At 43.3% G+C, this 21278-nt stretch overlaps 2 protein-coding genes across 3 annotated transcripts in view; both read right to left on the bottom strand.

Moving 5' to 3' along the window:
* Positions 1 to 15178, bottom strand: part of LOC124181214 — a 40392-nt gene extending 25214 nt beyond the window's left edge. The window contains exons 1-8 of one of the 2 annotated variants that reach the window (XM_046567545.1): positions 14653 to 15178; positions 5472 to 5699; positions 4760 to 4887; positions 3913 to 4528; positions 2791 to 3553; positions 2484 to 2561; positions 2143 to 2348; positions 1656 to 1864 (exon numbers count right to left, since the gene is read on the bottom strand). In XM_046567545.1, the coding sequence (XP_046423501.1) occupies positions 1656 to 1864; positions 2143 to 2348; positions 2484 to 2561; positions 2791 to 3553; positions 3913 to 4528; positions 4760 to 4887; positions 5472 to 5699; positions 14653 to 14705 (2281 nt within the window). In that variant the 5' untranslated portion in view covers positions 14706 to 15178. Of the gene's footprint in view, positions 1 to 1655; positions 1865 to 2142; positions 2349 to 2483; positions 2562 to 2790; positions 3554 to 3912; positions 4529 to 4759; positions 4888 to 5471; positions 5700 to 7196; positions 7365 to 14652 lie in introns of those variants that run through there. The other variant, XM_046567546.1, reaches the window with a different exon arrangement.
* Positions 15179 to 17236: 2058 nt separating this feature from the next.
* On the bottom strand, positions 17237 to 19446 carry LOC124180044 (dnaJ homolog subfamily C member 8). Its single transcript, XM_046565027.1, has 6 exons — positions 19358 to 19446; positions 18776 to 18934; positions 18592 to 18658; positions 18423 to 18517; positions 18177 to 18328; positions 17237 to 18016 (listed from the first exon to the last, which is right to left on the bottom strand). Exons 1-6 carry the CDS (start codon positions 19433 to 19435, stop codon positions 17773 to 17775), a joined length of 795 nt encoding a protein of 264 aa, XP_046420983.1. The 5' UTR covers positions 19436 to 19446; the 3' UTR covers positions 17237 to 17772.
* Between the last annotated feature and the right edge of the window lie 1832 nt (positions 19447 to 21278).

The following is a 21278-nucleotide window of genomic DNA, read 5'->3' as shown; positions in this document are numbered from 1 at the left end:
AAAATTTGGAATGATTGACATTCCAGTAACAAGAAAAGAACTGAAACTGACTCGTAAGTTCCACTTTGAGCTGGGATCGTCTTTGGTTTCCAAGTGCCGTCGCTACTGTGCGGCTAATAATTGTTGATCCAGAGTAGGACGAGCAGGCAGCCAACGGCGACGTAGAAGACGAGGAAGTAGACGAAGAGGGCGACGGTCAGGAAGAGGCCGAGCAGCCGTCGTGGTTCCATGGTCACCTGCACCGGTGCTCGGCAGACCAGGTATCTCGAGACAGCCGTAGACTGAGCGGAAGACCAACTTTGGACTCGGCTAACCCGGAAATCAACTAAACCCGGACGGCGCGCACGGGTGTCTGCGATATTCCACGTATTGGGAGGTCCTCGAACCGCGACTGGAAATTCCTCACCATCCGAATCCGACGATTTCGCGCTCACTTCCTCCGTGCATGGACGTTCGGCCGACTGGTAAACCGGATGACACGCGGCTGACCAGAGGCTTCAATAATCGATTGCAGCCCGGTCATCCTCGTTCTCTTGATAATAACTCGATTAGCGGATCACGCTGGTTTAAAACTTCCTCCAGAATGTTTTGTATGCTAAAAACTTATCGACAATATAGTGAAATACGCTTAGATAATGCAAAAAAAACTCTTCTCCGAGTGAAAATCACTGCGTTTCTCGATTCGTACTAAAGTGGATGACAGTAAATATATTCAAATGAAATTTCAAGTCGCTAGGTGAAACCAAAAATTTTCACCTTGACACCAGAACTTTCTAAAGGACTCGAGGAACTCCAATTAGTCGACATTGTCAGTTGGATGATCTTGCTAAGTACCAGACGCGCTAATTAAGGTGACGTTTGAAGCAGGTAACGTGTGTGTTCTACGAAAGGTAAGACAGCGTCACCTTTTCGTTCACTGCTACACCGTGAAATCTGCCTCACCGACGTTCACTGCAGTAGGTATACAAGTTTTATTTACCACCTGCAATGGCTGCGCAGGTGAGAACGAGTTACGTTAACGCGAGGTTTTTCCTTCAATGCATTGAGTTTGCAGCCAATACATTTTTTTTTCCAGAAACCGGTCACAGTCGCTCGACGACTGTTCGCATTTGTGAAAATGCACAACGTGAATGTGATTTGCAAACGTACCTTCAAGGAACACAATTATGTCAGTCAGATTCAAGATCGGGGAAGCTGCAGACGCTCGATGATATCAAAGCATTAATTAATCATCAGATAATCCTTTTAAACGAACTACTATCAAACACCTAGCAAATAAGCAAGCATGTAACAAACGTGCAGTATTATTTTAACAACGTTGGCACAGATCGTTATCACCTCGTGTTACTTCCTGCTCACCATACTTTCGTGCGTACAATGACGAAGAACTGACGTGAGCAGAGGCCCATGACGCAAGAAAGGGCTAAGGCACTTTATCCTTTGTCGTAAGCTCAATGAGTTTTCACCGTTTCATATCATTCGCATTTTCAGGGACTTCCAAACATTGCGTTAAAGGAGAAAAAAGTCCATGCATGGTACCAAAAACATTTGTTACAATAAGCAGAAAATGGGCAACGAGTGTAGCCTGCGATAAGAAGAAGAAAGCAGTTAGAAAGGCCAAGGCTACAAGCATGCTAAATCGAATCTCTGCTCACCCTGAGTTTCAAACTGTCGTCGTCGTCTGACAGCTCGAGCCTGAAGGGCCGCTGGAGTCGTTCTGGAGTCCCGCTGACCGCCTGGATTGTGAGAAATATTTCTGGGCTCGTCTTCTCCGGCACTGGTCGCGCTGTCCCTTTGCACTTCTTCTATTCCACTTCCACTGCCAAAACGAACCTTCCGGGTCTCGAGGTGGCCGCTGCTCAATCTTTCAAGAACGATAATTAGGAGTTGGAGAGTTTTGAGGCCGACATTTTTAATTCCACGTCTGCTACACGGTGTTTAGAACACAAGACATTGATATGCACAAGAGAAGGACCAAACAAACATTATCGCATCAACAATCGTAAAGAGAAAACCTTGGAATCAATTGCGAAAAGTACTCCAGTGTGTTGTCAATGTGTCTGATCAATTTCCATTTCGACTTCAAGGATTCAACCGTGCAGAGGATACAAGTAAAAATTCTGATCGAGTCAACTTGCATACCTGATGCTTTCGCTGCCGCTGCTCTCGTACCTCGCGCTGCTGTTCGACTCCCTTCGGGTCCGGGTTATGGCGTCGCGCACCCTTTGCGAGGCGCAGCTGGATTCCCCAGTTTTTCGTGGAAGTGCAGGAGTCGGTTCACTTTCGCTTTCTCTCGGACTGTATCTCGAGGATCTCGTACTTAGGGGACTCGCCTCGGGTGATAAATGCTGCGAGGAGAAAAGCAAGATTTAATGCTCAATTAATACATCTCGATCTGTACTAAATTTATCACTGGATAATCTCATTCATTTATCTCCACACAAGTTTGACACTTTGTTGTAAAAGTAATGATAAAATCTTACGCTTGAACTTCGTCTGTTGGGCACTTCGTCGGTATCGTCTGTATTCGAAAATTCTTCTTTGGAAAACTTTCTGCGGACCTGCAACGAGAATAGTAATCTACATTGAACAAGATTTTCAGCCAACAAAAACAGAATTCTTTGATTGAGATTTCGAACGTTTTTTCTGACTTTACTAAAGCGGTTCAACGAATCGAAATCGTAAACAATGGGTAACGCACCCCTTAATTCAGTAGAATTCTAAGGTTTACCAACATCTAATAAATCACACAAATCACATAAATGAAAAACTCTCGCCCGTGTCACTGACCACTTGATATTCCTCCAGCATCTTCTTCGGAGAATTATTTTCCTTCTCCTCGGCGGCCGTGGATTCCTGACAATCAGGAGAACTTTCAGTTTCCTCGTCCTTTCCCGCGGCAGTTTCGGGCCGAGGATCGGAGTCGACATGGTGGTCCGTTTCGTCCGGTGGTTTGTTCATGTCTTTATTATCGTCGTCGTCGTCTTCGCCGTTGTTGTTCGGATTAAGTCTGCGCAGATTTTCCCAAACGAGACCGTCGACCTTTCGTTCGTTTTTCGATTCCGCCTCTTGGGTATCCTTCGGGTTCGTGGGTTCCCGACTCTCGACCATTTCTTCTCGCTCTATTGTCGGCCGACTCGTCTCATCCTCAGCCTGTTTTACTCCGGGTTTCGAAGCAGATTCGTCATTGGCTGAATTTGTCACCTCCTTTTCGGTTTTCTCCCCTGTATTCACAGCCTTGCTCGACTTCTGTGAATCGAAGCTCAACTCTTTGCTGTCTCGCCTGAAGAATTTTATCCCTGACTTGGTTTCCTCTTTTCCCGGCTTCGGCGAAGCTTGCTGTTTCGTAGTTTCCTCCCGCGAATCCTTTCTATCCTCTTTCCGAAAGCTCGGCAATTTTGGAACGTGCCTGATCTCGTCCTTGCTGTCCTGCCGTTTGAGCCGTTCCTCCTTGCTGATGAACCTCGAAGGCGAGAACAACTTCGGTATGTGACTTATCGGCGATGCTATGTCCTCCCGGCTTCTTCTCAGGTCATCCGTGCTTCCTCTGTACCTAAGGGATGTAAAAATTGTTAATTATAGTCAGTTTTTCACTCTTATTGACACGTTTTTTTTAAGAAGCTTGACGAAAAAAATGCTTTTTACAATTGAGAAACACTATAACTTGGTCAATTTGTTGAGAAGAGAATTTTACATCAGTAGAAAAATAAGACACTGTTTGACTTGGAATTCAGATGAATTTTCAGAGTATGAGCAGATGAAACAGTATTCAATTATAATTCTTTAGTCTACTAAGACTGGACATTCACCTTGATTTCCAGTCAAACAGTGTCTTATTTTTCAACAGATGAAACCACACTGGCTGTTGAGGTATTTTTAAAGGAAAGGGGCAACTTCTTAAGTTAAACCCACCTCTGAGGAATGAGGGACCGTTTGACGGATTCGAGAGGGCTGCGAATGTCCTCGAATTCCCTTGAGCTCCGTCTGAGTATCGGGATGTTTGATTTCCTTTCGTTAGATTTCGTCGGCGTTTGTTTGACGTCGGGCAGCCTGGAGAGTCTGGCGTGAATCCTGGGAGGTTTGATCTGAGAAGCTCTGTTGAGCTGACTAGCAGCGGGGGAAAGAAGCTGCTGGGTCTGAGGTGACTCCTCGGACTTGGGAACCTTCACCGTAGTACCAGTCTCGCAATCTCCATCCGGCGATTTATCGGCAGCAGCTGCTGCAACTCCCGCCGCCTCGTCACCGCCATCGGCCAAGGATTCTCCACGCTGGCCTCCTTCCGCGGTCTGCAAATCGCTATTATCGCCGCTCGTCTCTCTCGATTTTACGCCGGTTTCTTTATCTCCTTTTTGCTCTTCCTTTACCGTCTCGCGGTGCTCTTCCTCTCCTGCTCTTCCCGGTTCTCCGCGAGCCGTTATCACGAGCTCGGAAGTCGCCGGTTCGAAGTGGTCCCGATGCCTCGGGAGGCTCTGATAAGGCCGCAACTCCGGTGAACCACGAACTGCGGACCACCAACTGGCGGGGGGACCTGCGGGTGAAGTTGTGAAGTGGTTGGAAATGAATTAACAAGAGGTGTTGCAATGATATCAAGCTATCTTTTAACGCCGGAAGCTTCTACGAGGTTAACCATATTGACATAAAAGCAGTGAAACTTGATGGAAAAAAAGGCAAAGAAATTCGTATCATCGGATCGTAAATAACAGATCATTAATTTTCCAAGCTGCAGGGATGGCAACCGATTGTTACCACAGGTACTGACCGTTAATGGTCCAAGATCGTCGAATGCTGTGATGTAAGATGTCCGCTGGTGAAGCGCGGACGTTTCCGTTAGACCGCCTCGCGCCTGATGTCTCGTTCATCCATTCGCCGGACACGGATTTAATCTCGCTGTATATCAGAGTTTGCATTATCCATCAAATACTGTGGTACATGGTGCGACAACCTGAGTTTGTGTTTGTGTATACTATGCATACATTGTCAACTGGATCAGGGCTTGCGGTAAGCGCGTGTCTTGTCGAATGGTGAATGTAAACGATATCGCTCCAAATTTGCCTAGCTATCCCATTTGAAAAAGAAAAAAGCGAAAAAAGCACCGGTCTAAAAGTGACACCTGACTCCAGTGAAAAGAATCGATTGAACCGGCGGAATTTTCGTTTCAACCCGACAGCATCTACCATTTTCATTCGCGAGTATCTGGAATTTGAGTATTTTGCTCTTCTCGCGAGAATAACAGCGTTCGTACTGCCATCTAGTGCAAGAAAAAAATTATTTCTGCGACCGCAAGATTTGGTGAATTGAACCAGATTTCATGGAGTGACGATAACGGAGAGTACTTGAAATAGTAAAAAATGACCCCATCGATTTTACGAATCCTCTGGTACCACTATTCTTGCCTAGCCAATGATTGGCATGCTTCAATAGTCGTTGGAACAGCGTAACGAATGGAAAATGTGACACATAATCCGACTTACATGATCTTGTGGCAGACGAGACACAGCCAGTCCGTACCGTTAGAACCCCTGTATTCGCGGCACTGTCTGCACACGCGGTGCCTGCATCGTGGACAGGAAGCTCCGGTGTTGTAGATGCGACCAAGAGGTGTTTTGCATCTGGCGCAGCAGCGTCCCTGGCTCAGCTCTTCGCCAGAAGCGTTTTTCGCGCCTCGTCGACGCAGATTTAGCAGTTCTGCTTTTAGTTTTCTGCAACAAATGTGAAAGTCGGTAAATTTTTCTCTTGCCATTAGTTACAATGACTTAGATCAATCGAATATTCTGAAAATATCCAGATTTGTATTTTATCGTATCGATTATCTGATTCTCAAACCGGTATCTATGATCTGTTAGTTTTATTTGGCATTAGGCTGGCATGAATATTCCACGACATATGATAATTCATCATCGTTCTCCGACATAATTATCGTGAGAAACCTGAAAAGACGTTTTATTTCAAGGACAACAGTCCGAGAATCATCTGAGATATTCAAATCCTGAACTAAAAATACGACTACACGAGCGAGTGATATCATTCAAGTCCAATAAATTCATCGTCAACCATATAAAGGTACGTACATGCACCGGTAAATGACTACTTGAGGATTGACACTACTGAATTACCACGTAAATGGACTTCCGTCTTAAAATAATTACATACACGCATACGCATATACTTCTTTTTACATCGAATCACCTTAAGAAATATTACGTGTAAAGTACGGATACGTTTTTACACCCGGCCATTCGCTGATGCCCGTTGAATTACTGGTACGATAACGCTGCAGGTATAGTTTGTCGAAATTCAAATATTTTCTTTCCATCGTTTAAACTCTCTGTGCAAAGCGGACGATTTCAATGTATTAAGGAGAACCCACGCAGGAGGCGCGCGTTTTGCGCACGGTGTGGGTATAATCCAGAGCAGTTGTAATTCACGCCTCTCAAGCGACAATATTATTATCGTTCGAGAATGAAGAAACAAGAGGAGGCGGAATGTTCCTGATCACCTACAGAATGGGTTACTAACACAAACGACCCGTCAACACAACACTGTGAAATCGATGAGTAATCTACCTAGAAGCAAGTTCGCTTTGTTTCCTGATCGTTGTCAGTGTGTCGACGTTATCGCCGCGCTACGTTTTCCACAATACGGTCAATCTGTACCACCGAACACTGACGAACAGTTTTTAAAAGGCTGCACTGTAAGGTTTTTTCGATTTGATTGCACGAACGCAATCGCCGCGAGAGTCCTTCTTGCAAGCGCGTTTCATTGTCAGCCTTCCTGAGGCTTTTTTCAGCTCTCCAAGAACGCATTAGGTGGACTCACGATCAACAATCTTCCGTTTTTCACTGTCCAAATGTTGATTCCCTCGTGATTCTACATCTAATTCACTTTTTCACCAGTCCGTAAGCCCGATGCATCCTCAAGGTGACTTGTTAACAGGACTTGTCCAAGTACATTAACGACGTAAAATCCGACGTGAAATCATCAAGACATCATCTAAAATCGTGTATTCGCTGTGTCTTAAACTGGTCCCTTTGTGTCTAGTGCGTCTACCTTGAGTCTGCTCACTGTATTCTCGCTCAGAGTGCGCAACGAACTTGACATTGGCACCATCCTGAGAGACAACGATCCTACCAAAGAAATGGTACCTATCGATAAAAGAAGAAAACCGTTCCGGTGTCCCTGCCGTACAGCAAACTTACTTTCTTCCCGTTTGCGGCGAAGCTCGCTTAGGCTGCGGGTGAAACAGGGCGACGCTGATCCCCTGCCTTTGAAAGATGGATCGCAGAGGTTCCTATATCGCGGATGTGACGCGTTGCGGAGTCTGCAGAGAGCAGCCGATCTCCACGCGACTGTGAACTGCGGACTGCGTGAGGCGAGTCGAGTCTGCGGCCTCTCTCTCCGCTCTCACTCTCCCTCCGCAGCCTCTCTGCTCTCCCAAGACACACTCGCCGGAGTCGTATTTCTGTGTCCTGGATAGACGCAGCGGGGGCGGCCGGCCGGCTGGCTGGCCCGTGACTTACCTTCACGTAGGAGGTGGTGGGCCCCAAGACGTCGCCATAGCTGCGCTATCTGGTGGGCCGCACCGCCTACGTGCAATGTACCAAGCGAGCCGGGTCCGATCGTACCTACTACCTTGGGGCGCTTACTCTGGACTCTCCGTAACTTCCTACCCTCGGGGACCAGGCGGAAAGTTGCCCAGAGTCCATTGGTAGAGGGTTTGTGTAACTGCGGATTATCGTAAAACGTGTTTTTTTAGCCGTCTTTCGACTCCCGGAATATGTTCAATTTATTTACGTCTCCGAGGGTCGTTCTAGACGATTTTGAACGAGTCCGGTTTTTGGTGCTAAATCTTCAGCGTCCTGAGTACAAAGCATTTTGCCTTGGAATTGCCTTGGACGGGTACGTATCGTTTTACCACATCCTCACTTATTATATGCTGGAGGCAGTTCGCGGCTAGAGAATTATATATATACTGCATGTATTTCAACCATACTCGCGATCGTTGAGTCACGCGAGTTGGTCTCTATCTCTCTCTCTCTCTCTCTCTCTCTTGCTCTCTCTCTCTTTCCTCCAGAAGTGTATATTGTGTATACATATATACATAGATACAGGTATAACCCTGCAGGATAATAGTAGTGCCTTATAAGCCTGGGCTCAGGATTCCAGGTCTCAGGTATGATATATAAGGCACGCACCTCGAATCGTGACGTTAAGAGACTCCAACGCCATGCCAAAAACATATGCCTATAACAGAAGTTTAAATCGTATTTCTTTCGAAACAAGAAATTGCAATTCAAATCGATGCAATTGCTTTTTCGAATTGCGATTAAAGTTGTTTTGGATAATTGGCAGCCTGACCATTCAATCAAAGGCAAAACAAACTAATTGAATTAGCAAAAATCGTTGCGTTATATTTGTCAAGTGTAGCCACTGTAGGTAGATTCTAGTTCAATTATGACAACTTCCTGACTCAGCTTCGTTTTTCTGCTGACCAAACGAACAAGCAAACTCGAATTTACTTTTCATGTTCGGTAATTCCGATTCCCAGGGACTCACAATTTTTTAAACATGTCCGTCAATCTATCGTACAATGACTACATTCAAAAGATTGGTGTTTTATTTTTTCTTCCTCGACGTTTTGTACCGAAATTGAAATATCTTCACAAAGAAAATACAACCGCCATTCAATATTTTCAAAATCCAAACGCACAGAAGTGAAAAAAAATATTGTTGTTTTATCCAAATATAAGTATCGAAAGCGATATTTTCTTAATCGGAATGAATGTTTTTTCACTTGATAATACAAATCGTTGTTGGTCAGGTCAGACTTTTGTTGAATCAACCGACGTTTCTTCGATGTTCGAAGAATGCTTCACTCGCCATATTTGGCAAAACCTCCGAATCCTTTCTCTGCGTGTGTTACCTGTACACTTTGAAAATTCCCAAAATATACCAGCTGTATTTACACCTCGATATCGGACCGTGGATAATAGAGTGCGGAGTCTGGAGGAAGGAGATGGTTGGTTGACCCCCTCACTTCCGTCGTCGAGAAAGAGAATGCCGAGCGGCAGAATTCGCGGAGGTCAAGCATCTCGTGGCCAAAGTATAATAACGATAGTAAAATAGTACAACGTAGTAACGACGTGGTTGTAGACGAATGTGCGAACATGAGATATTGCGAAACCGCGAACGCTAAACCAAGAGTTAACATCAAATTTCAACGAAACGTTGAGACGATCATTCCCAAGGGCAATCAACCAGGTTTGAAACCATATTATAACACTCGAAACTACACAGAGATATTAGGACCATAATGTCAATGGCGTTTGGGATTGTCCGATGCGCGACGGTATTCTTCTTTGGGGAATTCTCAACCGCGTGCCAATTAGTACGCGGAATCAAATCAGCGAACAATCGTTGTCAAACAAAGAATAATGTTAAAGCCATGCATCTACGTCATGCCCGGAATAATTTAACGACGATGAGCGACACGCCCGTCATAATATACGCGCTACTACGTGTGTGTGTGTGTATGTATGTATGTAATAACGCATGACATCGGTATTAGTGTAGTATCGTATTATCATACGATTTATATGTGGTACGTACAATACTAGCAAGAGTGACGAAAATTTACGACTATAAAGAAAATTGTTCTCCTTCATTAACCATCTCGTACATCGCGTCATTGCATTTTCACGCTCGATTATTTTTCATCTCGTTTCGAAGCCGTGTATTAGGGGACATTTGTCATAAAGTTCGCGTTCCTTTTGTAGCCGATGCTTGGTACTAATCGTCTTTTTCGTACATCTTTTTTTCAAGAGTAAACGCAAGGCTAATGCGCGCAGAGTGAGGAATCATCTATTAACGTATTCCAACTGTATAACAGTCGTGAACATCGATTGTATGATACGAGAATAGAGTTGACGAACATATTGTGGTACAGTGTATACATGTCATGCTTATTGCGCGTAGGTACTTCCGATGATAATGGGACCTTCTCAGAAGAATCTAACAGTAAATTCTGACGCCACGCATACAGCAGAAATTCACACAGCCCATCAGCATGCTTCTGCAACTGAACTCTAGCTACCGCGTGAATAGGTAGGAAGGTAGGTAGGTTGGCAGGTAGGCTGTTGCACATCAGGAGAAGCCTAGGGTGACACGCAATACGAAGACTAAGCGAAGATATAAGGTGCGTGAAACGTGAGCACACAGAGAAGAATTGCTTAGAAAGGGTCCCAGTTTCCCATTAAATTCTCCGGAGGCCTGAAGAGGAGCTTGTTCTTACGAACCTGAAGTTTTGATCCATCAAGCTTCATTTAAGACAAACAATCAACTAGCACTGCACTGAGAAAAATTTCACTTGTTACAGTAACTAGAAAAATTCAGTAAAACAGATATCGTTAAAAAAACAGTTCGAATATTGTTGAAATTACGAAAAACGAGGTACGCCTAACCATTTTGCGCTATTGTCGATCCTTTTTTGGTAGTTGCAACGCAAAATCAGTTTGTGAGGTTTACTCTACTTATTTAATTACATAAGCATTAAATTTTCGCAGCAGTTACAAGAAATCATAGTAACAGTGATCGTAGTGAGAAAGAATAGTAACGGATACTAGACTTTCCGGTAATAGCTAAAAAACTGATTTTCATTTCGTACCTAGAACTATATTTTTCGATTGTGGTAAAAAATGAATACAGTTCCGGAACTGAAAATTTCTCTCAGTGTGAGTTTCAATAACAAAGGAACATGTCATTATGTTCTGAAACTCGGTAAATCTTAATGAAGCAAAATGTATTCATATTCTGAAAACTTGACTACTTTAAAGTCACTATAAACTTGTAAAATAGTAATTTTTGCCCCCCAATGTTTCGTTACGTTAACGTTACTAACTTCAGCCTTGTCTGAAACTCATGATTTCATGCTCACCGAAACTCGAAATCAAAACTCAGCATCGGTGACTGATCGAGTCTTCGATCATAGGCTGACCGATCGAAACCTTCATGTGCACCGACATTTATTTTTCACGGACGCGTGCAGCTTACGCAAGGTTGAAAAACGCGGAATACCACTTTGCAGGATAACTTGCCAACAACGTGAACCGGTGTAGAGGTTGAAAGCTAATGCATGTGCCAGCTCGAGCACAGGTATCGTCGCACGAAGCGCAGGCAAGCAATCTCCATTCGTATCTGTTGAAAACACCGTTACCTACCGGTCAGCCTCATCCTACAAGATAGCAAAACGCACAAGACTTGATCGCGCGTATGCAGAAGTTAGCTAATAATCGTCTCTGCTTCTCCTGTTTCAAAATCTTCTCCAAGAACTTATTTACTCTTGTCAGCTGAATCACGCTCATTTTCTGACGCGGAGAATCGTAAACCACGTGACCGTGACAGCCGTGTAACAACTTTTTGATAGTATAGAAGTGAGGTACATACTATACACTTTAAGAAACGATGCTGATAAAAATTATCAATTTTTGTACTAAATTCGGAACTTGAACTAGTCAGATAACCAGGATTGTTGGATTCGTACCAAATTATGGTCCAAACCGCACGTTTCTTACGGTATACATATAAAGTGTGAAAAGATTCGTCCAACTTTTCGCTACGTACCCACGATACAACGGCAGGTACCACCTTGAATCTGTCGCGTTCGACGACGAGGTCTAGTCAACAATTAACGAGTAATACGCAGGCGTGTGCGATACGGGAAACGCCGTACAATCGCGCCTTGACTTTGCATCGGCCAAGCAGGCATTGCGTAACGAGACCGATCCGGGTATTACACATATGCGACGGTACAGCGTGCATGATCGATCGCGGCAACACTCGCTGATGTCGGTTGATGTGCCGTCGCATTGCCGGAGTGTGAGTGAATTTTGCTCGACACGGAACAACCGATTTGTACCATTGGTACATGTACGTGTCGTACACTTGTATCAAATCGTGTTGCGAATCGCGAACAGTTACCGTATGTATACAGCAGGGAAGGTTAGCGACTCTGGGCAATTCAGTATCTCCGAGAGCATTCTTACGCCATGATCACCACGGGGGAGAAATTCCCAAAAACACTTGCTACACGGTGTGAACCGTACACAGAGTTTGTTCGTAGTTGAATGAACGGTGTTATTGCTATAGTATCGGTTACTTACGAGCTTGACGTTAGCAACGTTATTGTAATTTTCATTATGCACGGTTGTTTGAAAACATACTTTTAACACCAGCTTTAAAGTCATTATAAAATTGCAAGATAGTGGTTCGCTATCCCTTTGACTGTCGTTGTGGCATATTTGCTACAATGACGAAACAGCTATTTTTTTGAATATTATCTTCAATTTCAATTTAAACTACCTCAAGTAATTTGAAAAATAGTAACGCACTCTGAAGAAAGTTTTCACCGAATGATTTCATTTCAAAAACTTGTTATTCAGGCATGAAAATTGAAACACTCTATTTTGAAAAAGTGTAATTTTTCAAACATTTTGATAGATAAAAATTTGAAAAAGTTGCGAAAAATGATGTTTTTTTCAACGGAAAAGAGACTTGGCCGTTAAAGGGTTATTCCCAACGTTTCGATACGTTAACATTTGCGCCAGCCAACGTCAAACTCAACGTACTATTTATACACTGTAAGTCTATCAAGTGATCGAGTCAGTCTAACTCTATCTGATGTCAATCTAATACTATCCGATGTCGATCTAACACCGTCCGATGTCAATCCAACAAACTTTTATCTGATGTTGAATTTTCGAATCGTGAACAAAAAATAATATGCACAGTCCACACCAACCAAATTTTCTTCAACTTCGACACGAAATGATTGCTGCTAATTTCGTCTCTGTTGCTTCCTCATTTGCGACGGAAAAAATTTTAAGGTCAGAACAAATATTGCAAAAAAAAGTGTCAAAGGCGCTGGCAGGTAGGCACATAGATTATACGTTGTGTGCAGGTACGACCGATCGGCGTCATCGCGTAACGTGCAGCGTCGAAACGGGGAGGAGGTGGAGGAGGAGGAGGACGAGGGACGCATGCATGCCTGCATTCGTATGTATCTCGGGTCTGTGAATTCCTTTAGGCCGGTGCTGCGCTTCCGTCGTCGACGAAGACGTGCGTGAACCTCGTCCTGCACCGACCGAGGCTTGAACAAGTTGAATTACGAGGGCCTCTCGATAAGCGCCCGCTTTCGGGGCTGCAGAAATTGGATAATCGACGATTATTATCTCACTATGTTCAGCTACTGTAGAAACACTTTGGGCGCTGCGTTCTGACTACATAAGATATATATATATATATATATATATATATATATATATATATATGAAATCAGCGTGAAATCAGCCTTGACTTATAAATTCTCGTTCACGGAATAATTAATACATGGATTCTGGCAGAGGTTCTTTATAAGAAATGCTACCTTATACAATATCAAATTATACGATTAATTCTAATGAAGATCGATAGATGTAGACTCTAAAATTTGTAAAGATTTTTCACGTCGTCGCAATGTTAATTTTTTTACTTTCGACCCTGTATCACGACCGCGGCTAAATCCACGCTCGGATAAACGTAATTATTATTGAAGCTAAACGATGCCAGCTGACCGAGATATCGGTTTCCCTGAGAATCAACGGCGCAAATCGACCGCCGTGTTCTGGTTTAGGGAATTTCCGGGGACAGTTATGCAAACACAGCGGTTCCAATTAGGCAATTAGCACGCGCATATGCGTCGGTGTTCGAAATTTGATTCTTGACCTGAGACACGTAAACGAAGTCACTCGAACGGGGGAAAAGGCAGCGCAAATGGTGAAAACAATCGAGAGTGCGACGGCGAAGAGAAACTTATCAGTGCCATGTAAGAAGTCGGGATGAATTAACTGTTTGATTGACTTTTATCGCGAAATTAAGGAGGCTGATCGACCAGAAAAACGATTTCATTTGTTTCACCTTAATTGTTGCATCAAGTATTTATTAAGTTATTATATCTTTCAGCTACGAAGTTCTCTTAAAAAAATACAGAAATAGAAAATCATGGAATTAATTCACATCGTTTCACATTACTTGTATGGTATAAAAAAATCTAGTAGATTCGTTTGATTTTACTCTACGATGGCTCATTTTATTTGGAAGACTACTTTCCACGAATTCACTAACTGTGAAATTGAATACTAAAAAAACAGAAAATCTATTTCACCAGCTTTGTATATAGAAAATAGTATTCTGAATAAAACGAGCCATTGTAGTGTGAAGCCGGTCTAGCCAATTAGATTTTTAACGATTCCGAAGCTCACGAGTACAATAATTCTTCATAAATACTCATAGTGTGACTACGTCCTAATAAAATGAATGTAAAAGGTATCGATGTTTGGCCGAGCAGCCTCCTTGATTGAGAATACACCTGTATTCATCCACAAATGTACCTGAATTTCCGACGGATCAGGTTTGATCGTAAACTCTGGTTGCTGTTAATTACACTGCAACGGGATGACAAATTCCTGACGAGTGAACGTAGAAACTAGCTAGCAGCTATTCGAGAGTATCAAATGATATTATAAAACAACGATTTATTGTTAATGCAGCGTTGATCATTTCGAGGCCGATTTAGACCGTTTAAAAAAACACACCGAAGCAGATATACAATGAACCAATTACCCTTGTTCAATCTCTGAGATCGCCGGCGACATGCGGACGAGATCGGTAGACATCCTGCAGCAGAGTCCGAGGTATCAGCAGCGGCGCCGCGGTGTTTAACAGTCAGCGTAGTTGGTCAACGGGATGTTGGATCGGGCGCCGCGGCGCCGACGGCATTTCGATCAGGGGAAGGAGAAAAAGACTCTCCCCATAATCCGGAGCGTTTGCTTCGCCCTTCGGTCGAATGAGTTGGATATCAAGGCTACACGGTGGCTGACAAACAGGCGCCGTGCCGACGAGCAAACAAGTTCCGATCGCGTTGCAGACGAGGAACGCTGGCGGAATCCGGCCGATCGGATCGGATCGGATCGCCGCGACGCCAGCCGGGGTTATTAACACAACGCGCACACAGCTCGGCACCCGGTTCCTGCACTCTTCTCGATCGCTCTCAATCTCCTTCGGCTCCGCTCGGTTCGCGTCGATCGATCACCGAAGCCACTCGAGCCACTCTTAAACTGCCCTCGAGACCAACGCTGACTCGCTCTCCGCGTTCACTGGCAAGCTTTGCAGCTACCGCTTACCTCCCAGGTAGCCTCGATCCATCCTTCCCCCCCTCTCCGCCCCTCATTCCCCGGACCGGCTAACTCCCGACCAATCACAGCCGCGCTTTAGACTTCGAGCCTACCTGTTGCGCGACACCTGCCTCGCCGTTCGCGACCAGCGCGCACTTCAGACTGGATCTTGTTGCGCTATTTTTTTATCGGCGCGTAATTTGACCAGGGCTGCCAACCCCGCAATTTTACGACCTCGGTTACTCTTAATTCCGGGGTTTCAAATTCAATTGTTTTTGTTTTTTTTTTCACTCAAGATTCCAGGTTCACTTGATTGTCAATTTTGAACGGTAAGTATCCAGCAACCGGTGTTGTCGAAACATCGCCGGTGGTTGGATAAATGTGAAAAAGGAAACTTTATGAGGAATGTATACGAGATTGTATGTATGCACCTTATGGATTTGTTTGAATCTGTGGTATGTGATAGTAGATAAAAAACACGCGAAACGCGTATTTTCTTTACATGCCGACTCGGTTGTTCGACGGGTGAAAATCACTTGCAAATTTTACCGCTGAAAATAAGGGATTCAACCCCTGAGGGTTTTAAGAGACTTTGTATATTATCGTCTGTGTATAGTGAATGCTGTCCAATTCGTTTTATTAACAAATTTTACGCAAGTGTCGAGAAATTGTTAGAAATCGACGATTGGTGGTCAACTTTAAGTGCTGTTTTTACCCTTTAAACCGGCGAATTGGTGCGTCAAAGAAATACAGGGATAATGTTTTCCGATGGACTAGAATGTATCGCGGACTGCAGAAAATCGACGAGGTATTTCTCGGGTTATACTATCCTTGTTGTTAGAGCACCAACGCAGAAGTTTCCAGATCTTGCGAAGATTGATCACTATTCAAAATGAAGAATGGTGAGTCGAGCAGTGACTTTTGCCATTCGAATCGAGTGGAATAATTTTATACCTGACTCGGGTTTCGGACGAATTTTATAGCCAAGACCGACATAAAGCTAAATATTCTCGCAGTATATAATAAAATCAACTGGATTGAGTTCGAACGCTTTTCAATCGCAGACATTCGAAACAATGTAAGTACATTTGACGCAACTTTTTACCCTGCACAATTGTAATTTCGATTGCTTTCTTTCTACGAGGCTGAACTGAGTAATATCAGCGCAACGAAACATTAAAGAAAAAATCACTACTTAGGAACTTAAGATCGAATTTGAAGTCCTTGAGTTTAGAAAATATCGTTACCATGTTCTGTTTCATTAATACGGTTTTTAGGAATTCAGAAAATCCAAACGTTGTGAAATAGGTATTTTTCCCAAAACTACATCGTTACATGAACGCTGCCAACTTCAACGTCGTTTATTTTTCTCCTACCTAATCGGAAAGAAGCGATTTACTCACAGTAGCTTGCGTTGCTCCTGAGCTCGCAGCAGCCTGTCCCTGTGAATAACATCCAAAATCACTGCCTTTTCCCAGTCAGCCAGTAGACATATTTCGTTAATTTTGTCCGGCGGAGGTCCCGACCTGCATCTGAGGATTCGATCCCTTCCCGACATATTTATGGCGATACTTTTCCGCGAAAAGAAACGCGAAAGAAAATTTATTCCCTTCCGTAGTCAGTAACGAGTTGACGACTAATTATTACTAGCGTGCACGAACTGCTGGCAATGATGTGCTGGCCGGTTTCTGATACCGCCGTTTCCTCTCCCCATTCATATCGCTTGTGGAAATACGCGTTGGGAGATTGCGAACAAACTCATTAACGAACAGATGAAGACCGAAGAAATATGAAGAAGTACTTGTGCTTAATCACGGCGTGAACGCAAAATTTTGAATTTTTATTCAAAAAGTCGGTAGAAAATTTTAATCAATATCATATTCTCCGGTCAAATAAACGCCGGGATTATTCTTTCTTGAACGTTACGACGCGTTTATCCGATTTTACCGATATGGAGGAAGAGAAGAATAAACACGAACACTTTGGGTGTATAGAAAAAGATTCGATAATATTGACCACGAGATGTTATACAGGTTTGAGAGTTTCTTTTTTTCTTATACTAGTACTGTTTTAACCACTTTTCTTTAGTTATTTAGATACGACAGAATACTTATCTATAAATCATTCGTCATGTGTGTTCATAAGACCAGCCGTCAGATTGGTATTATGATTGCGTTTCCGACAGAGGCGAGATCACGATAAATTGTGATAGTAAAGTTTTCTTTATGTGTATTAAATTGGTCACACGCAGGTAAAAATATCACATTTAGTATGCTAACTCATTGTTCGTCGTGCGGTTTTGAAAAAGTCAGAGGAGAAAAAGAGAGTGAGGGGTGTTTGAGAAAGAAGGAGAGAGGGGATCGATCACTCGTGCCGTAATAGAGGTGAGTCGGATGCTAGCGAGAAGACGTATCACGAGTTCGAAACAACTTTACGTTTCCGTAGCGGCGACGAGACTTTAAGAGACTTTTGGGGGCAATTCGGTTATATCTGACGATACAATAATTATAATTTTGCCTAATTGAGTCTCCGGAGATTGGGGAGAGGGGGAAACGCTACGGGGAAGTAATTATCTCGACTCCGCCTTGGTCTTCGGAGGTTTAAAGGTCTTCAGTTTCTTCGGCTTCTTCTGCTTCGTCGCAGACGACGATCCGGATCCCGATTGAAATGCTTTCCAGCTATCGACTCGCGACTGTCTGGATTCCTCAAAATTTCTCTGCCACTCCCGCTCAAGTGCCGCCTGCGCTTCCGCCGACAATTCTTCCTCTCTTTTTCGTTTCCGTTGCTCAACGTCTCGCGTAGCCAATTCCCTCCTATAAATCGAAACGTATATAAATCAATCCTTCATGCTTTTAAACAAGGGTTACAATTAAATTTAACGGAAATACAGACAATGGTAAATTTTGCGAATCTAATTTTGGAATGACTACAAAGATATTTATTCAAGGAAACTTGTAAAAATTTCAACTTTACCTCCGTCTTTCCATATCAGCGAAGAGTTTCATCGTCATCACCCAAATTGCATGTCTGTAACCACCGTCCGTTTCTTCATCTAACAAATTTATGGCGCCTCCCTCGCCGCCGGTTTTACCCTCTTTTTTTAACTTCTTTTTCTTTTCTGCAATCTGAAAAAAAATCATCAGGAGTGAATGATAAAAGACGAACAGCTAAACTACACGTGATGATTTGCGTAAATATTTTCTGGAGTCAGTGGCGCACCATGTGATCCGTTCTGGCTTTCGCTTCTTCGATAACGTCCATACACTTTGCCCTCGTTTCGTCATTCTCCAATGTTTTCCAAGCCTTGTTGACGACTGAAAAAATCCAGAAAATAACATGCGTTATAGTATTCACAAGTGAAAATCGATTCTCCATGTTTCTTACTCACTTTCAAAGGCTTGCTGCGCTCTTTCCGCATCGTCTTGATTTTTGTCAGGATGTACAAGAATGGACATCTGTAAGAATTAGTTTCGTTGTATGGCGACGCCGAAATATCAGATAGTAAGAAATGCGATATCTTGACTAGCGAAAGGAGCGTCCTAACGTCGTCTAAAATTAAAAGAAAACCTTACCCGACGATATTTTTTCTTCACTTCATCAATGGTAGTGGCAGGATCAATCTGAAGAACTTCGAAGGGATTCAAATTGAAGTATGAAGATCCAGGTCGCAAGAGTCTGTCAATTTGTTGTTTGGGGGTCAAGACGGAGTCCCTTTTTTCAATTTCCTTAACCTAAAAGCAGAGACAACAACATTACGGAAATGGGAAGAAAGGCCTGCAGTAGCGATTTCATCCTCGAGTGTAAACAAACGAGGAAAGCCTGGCGTTTTATAGGAGCGTGAATTTGTAGGTTAGGAAAAAGCAAGATTCGTTTTCCGAGGCCCAGCCGCCAAGTAATAATCGAGGAATTTGCGCATCTCCGAAGAGATATTCGAGTGATCTGAAGCAGCGCGAGTCGGTGACGATTTCGAACGGTTTGTTTTCTACTCGCGGAAAATAAACACCAGAGTGACGTTTGGTTGCCTGCAGCTGACCGAGTGGAGGCAGAAAATGCGCCAGCGATTCACCGGCTCCAAGTGATGCGAAATAAACGCGTTACGACCGCACAGCGTGATAACTTGGCACTATTTCTGTCGCTCACACAACGCTACTCACTTCTGTGTAAAACTCGTTAAATTCATCTTCTTTCTTGGCCGGAATTTCGCTCGCTAAACTCGAGTTGGACGCCGCCATCTTGTCGCTTGTCATTTCGATGCGAACCCTGCGTAGCGGTGGAAAATTGCAGCGATTTAGTTCCTACACTGAGTCAAAGGTGGCGATCAGTTTGAATTTTCTGCGGGGATCATAGCCGTCATTTGACTCTGGTAGTAAGAGTGAGAGACGCCGGTAAGGCAGCTGCTTGTGTGCAGGACTCTCGATCCGACGTCCAGTTCAAACACATCTTGCTGTTATCATGTAGTTAGAGTATAAGTTTATTTACCTTCGTACCAATTATTCTCCTGAGTATAATCCTTTAACAGGAGTGGGCCTCTTATTGAAGCAGACAACCCGACAAAGACATACATTTCTTGAAATTTCACGCACGACCCAACAAACTATCGAAGGGATGATCGTCGTTTGTTTCTAACGGATTATTCCGCCGTCGATTGTTCGATTTATAAGCAAAATCAAGCAGGATTAAAGCTTTCAATGGCTTAGCCCGTTATTACAGAATTGGAACCAGTAAAAGTGGCTGTAAATGCCGGGTATTCACCGATGTTGTCACGAGCGTTCAACGAAACTTGACGAAGCGTAGGATGAGAATTCTCAGGGTGGCCATACATCTGGAAAACCTGGTAATGTCGGGGTGTTTAAAAAGGGTCATGAAAAACCTGGAATTGTCGGGGAATTTTTAATTTCGTGATGGAAAAAAGCTGAAAATATCAGTTAGTTTTCTATCATGGAAATTAGCAATGACTTTTTCAGGTGACAAATTTATTTTTCTTCGTCGAGAAAACAAATATTGGCTCGAATTAACTTTTTTCTAGATTATATTTATCTTCAATTCGAATTGAATTTGAACCAAACACAGGGTTAATATAAGCTGAACCATTTAGGTTTAAATAACTTTCTAGAGCTGGGGAAATGTCAGGAAAACTGGGCTTTAGGTCCTGGGCAACCTGGAAATGTCATAGAATTTTTTTCTCAAAAACTTTTGCCCAACCTGTATTCCGCAATTACAGTTTTTTGTTGAAAACCGAAAAATGAGAATCTTATCAACCCGATCTCGCCGCATTGGCAAGATTCGCTGTAGAAAGTAGACTTTCCAGACGAAACTATAACGATTTTGTATCGCAGATGCGTAATTATGCACCTTTGCACGGATGCTAAACGACTGTTTCTCTCAATTCCAGATCGATGGGGGAGCGACGCAAATGCAGTCCTTCGGCAAAATTTTGGTTGAACGAGGAGCAGCGGCTTCGTCGAGTAAACTTTGCCGCCTGCGCAGGTCCGAAACGTTAAAGGGATGACAGTTTTCCAGGCACTCACATATAAACATCTATACGTAATACGTACGTACCCCTAAAACTTTGGTTAAAACTTTGGGGTAAAACTTTTGCGGTGAATCTCAGTCGTAACCAATTCGATCTCTCCTCGCGTGTAAATTCTGCACGCGTGTGTATCTGCTGCGCATCCGTGTGTTATATATAGCGGCAGAAATTCTGCGACGATAAAAGTTTCTCATACTTTATACATCACGCTATAGGTGTATACGTATAATCTGGCCTCGTATCTTCGCTCGCCTATATACATGTGTATACAATACACATGCCGTACACCGAACGTTTTTCATGCGTATACATGTTTTCACTCTTTAAAAAATCATCCGCATTCATCGTTTTGCTCGTTTTGCTGATCTCGTTTTGAACGAGAATTTGTATTAAGCAAATTGAAATTAATAAAAGTAGAGGATTGTGTTCAATATCCGAAATCTAGATTAGCTGGTTGAAACAATAGAATATGGCGAAATAATTTCACCTCGATGTAACGAAAGTTCGGTTGTTCGTATAATTTTGGAAAGATCCTATCGTAATTG

The sequence above is a fragment of the Neodiprion fabricii genome, chromosome 4 (genome assembly GCF_021155785.1).
Source record: "Neodiprion fabricii isolate iyNeoFabr1 chromosome 4, iyNeoFabr1.1, whole genome shotgun sequence".
Taxonomy (NCBI): Eukaryota; Metazoa; Arthropoda; class Insecta; order Hymenoptera; family Diprionidae; genus Neodiprion; species Neodiprion fabricii.
This window is presented reverse-complemented; position numbering and strand designations above follow the sequence as displayed.

Bases quoted from the DNA above. Each gene is read 5' to 3' on its own strand.
- LOC124180044 (XM_046565027.1), bottom strand. From the start codon at position 19,435: ATGGCGGCGTCCAACTCGAGTTTAGCGAGCGAAATTCCGGCCAAGAAA. The intron at 18,659-18,775 runs GTAAGGTTTTCT...TAATTCTTACAG, and splicing joins TGAAGAAAAAATATCGTCGG to ATGTCCATTCTTGTACATCC. The intron at 18,518-18,591 runs GTGAGTAAGAAA...GGATTTTTTCAG, and splicing joins AGCGCAGCAAGCCTTTGAAA to TCGTCAACAAGGCTTGGAAA.